Source organism: Triplophysa dalaica, chromosome 16 (assembly GCF_015846415.1).
Source record: "Triplophysa dalaica isolate WHDGS20190420 chromosome 16, ASM1584641v1, whole genome shotgun sequence".
Taxonomy (NCBI): Eukaryota; Metazoa; Chordata; class Actinopteri; order Cypriniformes; family Nemacheilidae; genus Triplophysa; species Triplophysa dalaica.
Genome location: NC_079557.1, coordinates 10,937,240 through 10,945,798, shown reverse-complemented (window position 1 = coordinate 10,945,798; position 8,559 = coordinate 10,937,240). Strand labels below are relative to the sequence as shown.

General features: G+C 38.3%; 3 protein-coding genes and 1 non-coding gene across 4 annotated transcripts; 1 reads left to right on the top strand and 3 right to left on the bottom strand.

Annotated features, from left to right (window-relative positions):
* The first annotated feature begins 762 nt into the window (after positions 1-762).
* Positions 763-2,843, top strand: sowahd (sosondowah ankyrin repeat domain family d). Its single transcript, XM_056769844.1, has 2 exons — positions 763-965; positions 1,468-2,843. The coding sequence occupies exon 2, from the start codon at positions 1,561-1,563 to the stop codon at positions 2,605-2,607; it is 1,047 nt and encodes a 348-aa protein (XP_056625822.1). The 5' UTR covers positions 763-965; positions 1,468-1,560; the 3' UTR covers positions 2,608-2,843.
* A 110-nt stretch (positions 2,844-2,953) lies between these two features.
* On the bottom strand, positions 2,954-4,075 carry rpl39 (ribosomal protein L39). The gene is made up of 3 exons (XM_056769847.1): positions 3,997-4,075; positions 3,654-3,757; positions 2,954-3,166 (listed from the first exon to the last, which is right to left on the bottom strand). The coding sequence occupies exons 1-3, from the start codon at positions 3,997-3,999 to the stop codon at positions 3,118-3,120; spliced, it is 156 nt and encodes a 51-aa protein (XP_056625825.1). The 5' UTR covers positions 4,000-4,075; the 3' UTR covers positions 2,954-3,117.
* Positions 3,414-3,547, bottom strand: LOC130438531 (small nucleolar RNA SNORA69). Its single transcript, XR_008909341.1, has one exon. It is a non-coding gene; the product is annotated as a small nucleolar RNA SNORA69 (small nucleolar RNA).
* Positions 4,076-4,486: 411 nt separating the features above from the next.
* upf3b (UPF3B regulator of nonsense mediated mRNA decay) lies at positions 4,487-8,542 on the bottom strand. Its single transcript, XM_056769843.1, has 10 exons — positions 8,162-8,542; positions 7,609-7,715; positions 7,421-7,527; positions 7,217-7,315; positions 7,021-7,131; positions 6,879-6,922; positions 6,558-6,746; positions 6,313-6,458; positions 5,570-5,867; positions 4,487-5,490 (listed from the first exon to the last, which is right to left on the bottom strand). Exons 1-10 carry the CDS (start codon positions 8,273-8,275, stop codon positions 5,359-5,361), a joined length of 1,347 nt encoding a protein of 448 aa, XP_056625821.1. The 5' UTR covers positions 8,276-8,542; the 3' UTR covers positions 4,487-5,358.
* Between the last annotated feature and the right edge of the window lie 17 nt (positions 8,543-8,559).

Here is an 8,559-nt window from a genome sequence, read left to right as displayed (position 1 = left end):
TTTATCTACAGGTTTAAAAACTAAAGATGCTAAAGGAATATTTTGGCACAAAATGTTTTAAATATTTAATATTTGGCGTACGATTATATTACATTCTAAAGCCAATAAATACACCTCATAATGTTAACGTATATATAAAATATAAAAAATGACGTGTTCATTACATTTATTCATTTGACAGACGCTTTTATCCAAAGCGACTTAACGTTGCAAGTATGAGAACATTACACATTTCGTCAACATTTCGTAGTATATAAGCCATGTTGTAAAGTTTTAAAGTTGTATTTTACACACACACACACACACACACACATATGTTCTGTATAATCTGTGTATGTATAATGTATATATATTCTATATCATATATGTTTATGTATTTTTATCCTGTTTTAGTGTGGCTTGTATGCACCATGGGTCTCAGAGTAACGCAATTTCAATCCTCTGTTCTATATGTACTGTACATTTGGCAGAATTGACAATAAAACAGACATTGACTTTGACATATGATGTTAGGAGTATTAGAGCTCAAGTAAGCTAAAGGGAGAAAATGAACAACATTAAACACGATACAACAAAGACAGTTATTGGTTATCAGATAAGTGGGAGACAGTTATTGTTTTTTGAAAGTTGTGATGGAAAAACTTTTTTTGCCAGAGTGTGGTTTTACAAAAATACTTTTGACTTCCTTGTCTGTACCATCAGCCAACTGAATGGTCAGAAATGTAGTGGGTGTTTATTTAGTAACTGGTGCGTGAACTTTGGATCTGCAACTTTATAGGGGAGGGTTAAGGAAATGGCCACTATGAAGAAAACACACTCGAATAGTTTCGATTAGCTTAAAGACCTTTGTCTGGCTGTCTCTGTCAAAAAGAAAACTCGGAGTTGTGAAGCACTAAACCACAAGAAAGTTTTGGACTGAATTGTGTGTAGACGTCATCACACAAGGACTTTTGAGGCGTTAACAGGTGAGAGCACCGGAGTACGTAATTTACCTGAGATAGGCTATGCATTAGCCTTCTTCTCTCAAGTTTATTCATTAAACTGATACTTCTAGTAATACGTAAGAGCACGTTGAATCGATTACGATGTTTGTTGTAGTCACTTTTTATATATAAGACGTATGTGAACAATTGTCACTAAAGCAACGAGCATTCTTTTTAGGATTAACTCCACGCTAATATAGAGGGAACATAAATTAATAGTCGCCTATAATTAAATACAAAAAGTAACTTTATAGCATGATCATTATAGTTAAATATGTATGTTTCTTAGTGTAAAGAGGAACAAAAATGAGGAAGAAGCGTTCAGTGTTTTCTGTAGGGAATTGCTCAAAAAAACAAATCGTGCATATAAACGTCTGTTCCTCTTACACGAACATAATGCATGTGATACTGGATACTGTTACAGAAATTATTTGCATTAAAACATTGTTATTCTCATCTAACATCTAGTTTTGAACATTCACAGAGAAGATGCGTTTCTGTTATGTAAGCCACTCCAGTCTGGATCTTATCTAGGCCGATACGAGTTTAAAAACTAACTTCCCCTGATTCCGCCGGTATGTATGTTGGGACCAGCAGTGGACCTGTGGTGTCAGGGGAACATTGTGATGCCCCCTCGCAAGAACCCAAAGATTCAGGAAATGCTGGATGTAATTCTGGATCCCCTAAAAACAGAACAACCAGCCAAATCCGCTCAAGTCTTGAAGAGCGCTTATCTAGACACGGTGCTCGACCCGCATCTCCAGTGTTCAGCGCCTCCACACGCAGGTCCAGATTTCAGAAGCCGGAGTTATGTGAGCCGGGCAGCAGCGCCTCCCAGAGACTATCGGTTGATGCTTCCGAGAAGAGCTCCCTCACCCCCTCTATGCGCAAGAAGTATTTGAAAGAACTGTTACTGAATAACAGATCTGGACTGTCAAGTATTCTGTCATCAGGAAACTCGAGTTTATCTTCAAAAGACTGTGAAGACGCACTCTATGGGTTAAACGACACTGGCAACAGCTCTACGTTTTGGGCTTTGGATCCCATGGAGCATGCGTGGATGCTGTCTGCTGTGGACGGGAATTATGACACCATGGTGGAGTTTCTTGCTGAAGACCCCAGTCTGCTGAGCCGAAAAGACTTCATCAGTGGTTACACAGCACTACACTGGTTGGCCAAAAATGGAAAGGATGACGCATTGATTCGGCTTCTCAAACATGCGGAAACAGAAGGCATGCCTGTGAATGTTAACTTGAGAGGCAGTGGAGGTCTGACACCTCTTCATGTAGCTGCCATTCATAACCAGTACATGATAGTAAAGATACTGATCGGTGCTTTCAGTGCTAATATTGCAATCATGGACTACAATGGTAAAAGGGCGTGGCAATATCTTAAGGATAATGCACCAAGAGAAATGAAGGAGCTTCTTGGAGCTTGGGATGACGAACACACTGTAGGGTACTTAAACGTGAATAACAACAGTGTAAGTGAAGCTCAGGCAGTAGAACACACTCAAGAAAATAAAGTTGAGGTGGACACTTCAGTGGGGAGATCAACGGGTTGGAGATTTGCATCTTTCAGAAGGCTTTTGTATAACGTAGGTTTGCTTGACACAAAATCCTGAAATTACGTTCGCTTTTATGCTTCAAGTGCTTAAAGTAAAAACAATTACTTGTAATAAAATAATTTAAGTACAGTATGTATGTATGGTAAAATCCTGTTGACCACATTTCTGATAATTGTTGTCTTCACATTTATTGGAATAAAAACTTAAACAAGGGTTTATTTTCTAACTATGTGAAATAAAGAAAACTTTTAAGAAATGACAAAAATGGAAAAGTTTAAATTTGAATCTCAGAAAAGCGGTGTTTTCACATAAAGTTGTTTTCTGCAATCGGTTTCAAAACCACCAAGTAAAAATGTGAAATATGGCATTTTATATTACTCACAAAATGAAGGGGCCAAAGATCTGGGTTCTAGAACAAATCTTTTATTGTTTTGCGAGGACATAACCAGAATATCTGTACAAAAGAGGGACAACTGTTCCTCGTTGCATGACTTCTTTACAGCTCTGGATGAGTTGGTGGTCCTGGCAGAGAACAGATGGAGGGGGATGCTGAAATGAGCTGCGTGTTTACAAGCCCAACTTGGTCCTTCTCCAGTGCCTCCTCTTCGAGTTGTACCTGCAATACGGCACACATAAATAGGAATTCCACGGAAATTCAAAGCAATGTGCATTAAACAAATGCTGAAACGCATTTTACAACGTTTAATGCTTAAATCTTTATGATTAGATTGTCAAAGCAGATCTTTGACTTAATAGATAGCAATAATCACAAATCAGCACCAATAATAGGCAATCAAAGGCCTAGTATTTAATAAACACTGCACAGCCAACTCACTTTTGCATCTATACCACTGTAAAAAAAAAAGTGTCTCTGAAACAAGAGCATTTACTTGTCATATACGATGACAGTACACATGACTCTGTAACAGAAGAATAATCTCAGCAGGATAATGGCAGTACAAACACAAAATTTAGCACTGTAATTGCGTCCTGCTTTTACTGCCAGGGACAGTACACGAGACACAAACCCAGAAACACAACCACAGCTTGAATCCCTCAAACGTGAATGTGCAAAACCGTTCAATACACCAGCGTCAACATACCTGATCTTGTTGCCAGTTTTCATCCTGATCCACTGTGGGATCGGCCTGTTCTGCTTCTGCTTCTTGGCGAGAAAGCGCTTGATCCTGAAAGTCTTATGCGACGCCTGAAATAAATAAAAAAGTTAAAACACTGTGCAGCCATCTGACTAGCATGCGCATTGACTGAAGTTAGCGAGCCGCCGGCGCTTTCCCACAAATATCCTATCACAAATATGTTGTTTTCGTACGTTAATCTCTTAAATGATCGACCCAACATATTAATAACTTCGATTAACACACAGAATCGAAAATGGATGAAAGAAAAAAAGTACTTAAACGAGGATGTTTGATGATTTTCATTTACCATTTTTTGGATCGCTATCCGCTCAGCCCTATAGCGGAAGTCGAAGAGAAGGAACCATGGGCAACACGAGCGCTGTATATTCACGTTAGGAAACAAACCTGCTGCTCGAATCACAGCGACACCCAGTGGATCCACGAAGCACAAGCAACGTTAACAACCTTGTTTTGAGAGATGGCTCTCACAAACATTACAAAACCTTTTGTATTTGTTTTTTATACACCGTCTTTCAAAACCTGTATAGTACTTTTACTTCACTGGCACACCAAATAAGATATTTTGAGTGTGTCTCATTGGTTACCAACATTCTACAATAATCTTGTTTTCGGTTTGGCAGAATAAAGTCATACAGGTTTGGAATAACATGAGGGTAAATGTAATAATCTTCATTTTTGGGGTGAACTATCCCTTTAAGAATTGTGGCATTAGGACAAGCAGTCATTATTTTAAAACTAAACTAAGTAATTCAACAAAATACAACAAGACTCATAGGTAACGCATAGGTTTCATTTATTCTCTTTTGGATTTTTCGTCACAGTTTTACCAGAGTTGCAACTACAAAATGAAAACAAGCTATGTTTGCGTTTTATTATTTATGGAAACATACAATTGAGTGACAGCACATCCAAACCAAGCTAATCTCAAATTGCATTTTTGTTAGTGAGTGGTATGACAGGCTTTGGTTCAAAATTAAGGAAGGCCACATCTGTTGTTGCATATAATTGAGTTAACTCGCACAAAAGAACAAACAGTTGTAAAGGCATCTGCATCATAAAGCATGGCTCTTTTGTCCAAGTGACCCAATTCTCAGTTACCTTGAACAGAAACGTTTTTTGCTTTTCACAAGCTATATCCATGCTAAAAGAAGTCAAAACAAATGTTGCTGATTGTCTTTAGTGAGATGCGCTGTTGGTTTGAGATGTTTAGGTAAGTCGCAATATGTATTTTCTACAATGGAACAGTGATAGGTCTTAAGCAAAGTTGATCAGACCTCTTATACAAACTATGAAGCAGAAAAGCATGTGAAGTAAAAGTCTGGCTGTGTACCAAAAGTAAGGTCACTTTAAAGATATCATGGTCCAATCACTTTGGCGTCTCTCTTTCTTATGCCCCGCTTCTGAAATGTACCCATCATTCAGGATCTGAATTACTCCTTGCCTTCCTCATAAACAGAAACTCTGGGGGGCTCATACAGGCACTGGAGGGCTATGTTCTCTCATGTCATTGCGAGAGAGTTGTTTTTTTTAAAGTGGGGGAAATTCTTATGATGGCAGCACCGTGTTTTAAAGATGTAACTGTGCCCTGATCAGAACAGAGCCCCTCCTCTCTTTAGTAATCATGCCATGCTAGAATAGCGTCATTTCCTCACTCCGCCCCTTTATCTGGCGTGTTTTTCGGCTCTTTTTCAGCCCCCTCCTGTCCATCTCCTTCGCTACCACCTCCTCCTCTGTTACGGCTCCTCGCCCCAGGCTGGTACAGTTGAATTGCAGGTCGATCCTAAGGCAGAAAAGTTAAGAGTTCGACTGTTAAAAGCCAAACACATGAGATTTATTACCGTATCAAAAAATACACCTACCTTATTTCTCAGACGATCCCTTTTTGCACTGTCATCCTTTCTGTTTTCTTTTGACGGCTTTTCAAGATGAACATGCCCAGTGGACTCCCCTACATTTTCATGCTTTCTCTTTTCCCAAACACGCTCCTTTTCTTTCCTCCCTTCATCTTCTCTCTTTTTGTATGTGATTTCTCCATCATGTCGGTCCCTTCTCCTCCTCCGCTCCTCGTCCTGTCTTTTGAAGCGTTCTTTATCTTTCTGTCTCCTTTCTCTCTCTCCGTCACGGTCCCTGTACTCTTTATGCCCAGCTTCCTCTGATCTAGATGACACAGAATTAAGATGTTAAAATAATTTAGACAAGTAATACACTGTGTCCTGGGATCAGGATTTGTGTCTATACATTTATTGCACTTGTGTGCTTCATTACAGTCTGGATTGCGTTGTCATGCATGTAATTAAAAAAAACAATGACACCTAAATTGTTTTTGCTACTTATTTCTTTTGCTGTTAAATATATCTGAGGTCTCCAATATTTCTGCATTCCACTGATTAATGTATCTTTACACATGCAGTGTAAGGTTTACTTTATTGTTCATGTTCCTGAAATATTCACTGTGGCATATTTTGCACACTGCATGACACTTATATGTTACTTGTTAACCTGCAAATGCTCTTTAAATTCAATAACAACTATTAAAGAAATAATTGTGCATCATTTCTTAATCATAATAAATTTCTACCCAGCCCTAGTTTAGCCAACGTACTTGCTCCCCTTTTCCTCTCGGAGTTCACCATTCTGTCGTCTTTTCACGTCTGCTCCTCCGGGAGCTCGATCTTCTCTTTGTTTCTTGGGCTTGTCTTTTGACTTCTCAGTTTCACCCTCTTCTGCTTTCTCTGGTTTCCTCAGGAGCTAACAGACAAAGCAACAGGTGTCAGTGTCTTACATGTATCATATTTAGCTGAAGAAAGAATGTCACAGTACAAGACAACAGGAATCAGATGCATGTACCTTGATTTTTGGCTGTTCTTTTAATTGGTCCTTATCTTTTTCAGATCCCTTTTCCCCCTTTTTCAATTTCTCAGCCTCCTTTCGTTTTCTTCTGTCCTCCTCTTTCCATTTACGCCGCTCTTCATCTCGTAAACGTTTGCGTTCCAGCTCTCTCCGTCTTCTCTCTTCTTTCTTTTCCTCTTTTATTCTCTGGGAAGGACAGAATGAGCGGACCGCACATGCAGTATTGGGTAACACAAGGAAAGGACACGAAATTAACTGGTGTCAGCCTAATGCATACTTGCAATTAAAAAATATATTCAAGATATAACTTTATTTTACCTGTTTATTCTTAAGGAAGTCCAAGAGAGGGGTTGTTTTTTTAGCTGGAAAAAAGACAAGTGTGAAGATGATTTTTTTAATAAGTGACTGATACGATTGATTACTCAAGTTGTTTTGTTTGGCAATTTATACAGAAACTCACAACTGAGTTCTTTCGTCTTGGCCTCTATTTCCTCGAGCAAAGTCTCTGGGTTGGAAGGAAACTTTTCCTCATCACCATTGTAGAATTCCAAAAATTTATTATAATCAGCATCTAATAAGAAACAGGAATATATTATATTATCATTTTTTAAACTTAACAGCTGTTTTCAACTAAAATAAACAAAGTGGAAAGTCACCATCATCAATTGTTCCACTTTTGGCATCCTTTTTCTTGTTCCTTTTCTTAGCAACTTTCTGAAATGGTGCAAACTCAACCACGGCTGGATACTCCTGTCCTATAATGTGGAAAACGAAGATACATGATTTTTACAGTTCAACTGCATTCTGAAGAATATTGATGTGAACTCACATGAAACTATAATGACAAGCATAAACCAAACCTCGATTATCAATGAAGACATAGCCATCAAAGCGGTCTCTGAAGAGAACAATGTCCTCTTGATTTTTGAAATTCAGATATGCTCTTGCAAAGAGATGAGGGAAAAGGCTGCAAATAACAAACATATCTTGCTTAGCATATGAGCATATCGTTTATTTGTGCATAATCCTCATTTTTGGCTGCACAAACCTAGTGTCGCTAGAGAAAAACTCCAAGTAGTCCACTTCAGGAAGAGGCTGAAGTTGCTCCACTAGTTCATCTTTGGTAAGACTGGGAGGGAGACGTCGTATAACAATCTTATTTAGAAATGAAGATCACAAACCAGTTTTAAAATGACTCATCGACACCTAATACACTTAAACACATATATGATAAATAAAGTCAGATGGTTGCTGTGAATGACAGATATTGTGTAAACATGTCAGTGGCTACACGAAAGGATCAGATATTTAAAAAAATAACATTTAATTCAATCTATATTTTCGTGCTAACAGATAGCCAACCCCACGGCCGTCAATGGAAAACTTTGACAGAGGGATTTGCTAACTAAACTGTTAATATTTATCATGCTCAGACAGATTGAGCTGCAAGATTGATAAAATAGGGAGTAATAAATCAATATGATATATTCACCCCAAACAACAATTCGCTATATTTTTTTAAAGAAAAGACCAGTAGCGCTTTAGATAACGCGTTTATAGGAGGAACGTAGCAGGCTAGCTTGCTAACTAACGTTAACTACCTTTGTCATAGCCTCCTTCTTCTCTTTATTTGGCTTCTCTTGTTTTTCATTTTCGTCACAATTTATTTCCAATTTCCTTTCTCTAGGACGCGTGTTTTCTTTGTCCTCCTTCATGATCCCTTGTTAACTTTTGCAACAATCTCTTTGTACGTGAATAGAGTCGTGCTATATCAAGTGGGCAACTTTCCGCAGTTGTTTATCTCAGTATCACCAGCAGGCGTCTCTGATCTAAGAATCTATGAAAAAGGCGAAGAGTTTCCACTCTGCATTAGCATGGCTGTCAAATATTTAGTAGCTTGGATGCTATTGTTGCTTAAAATCGTGAGTGTTTGTGACGGCTAAGGAAAATGCACTTAAATGTAGTTAAATCTCTAAAATGTCGTTTTAAAAAGACAATA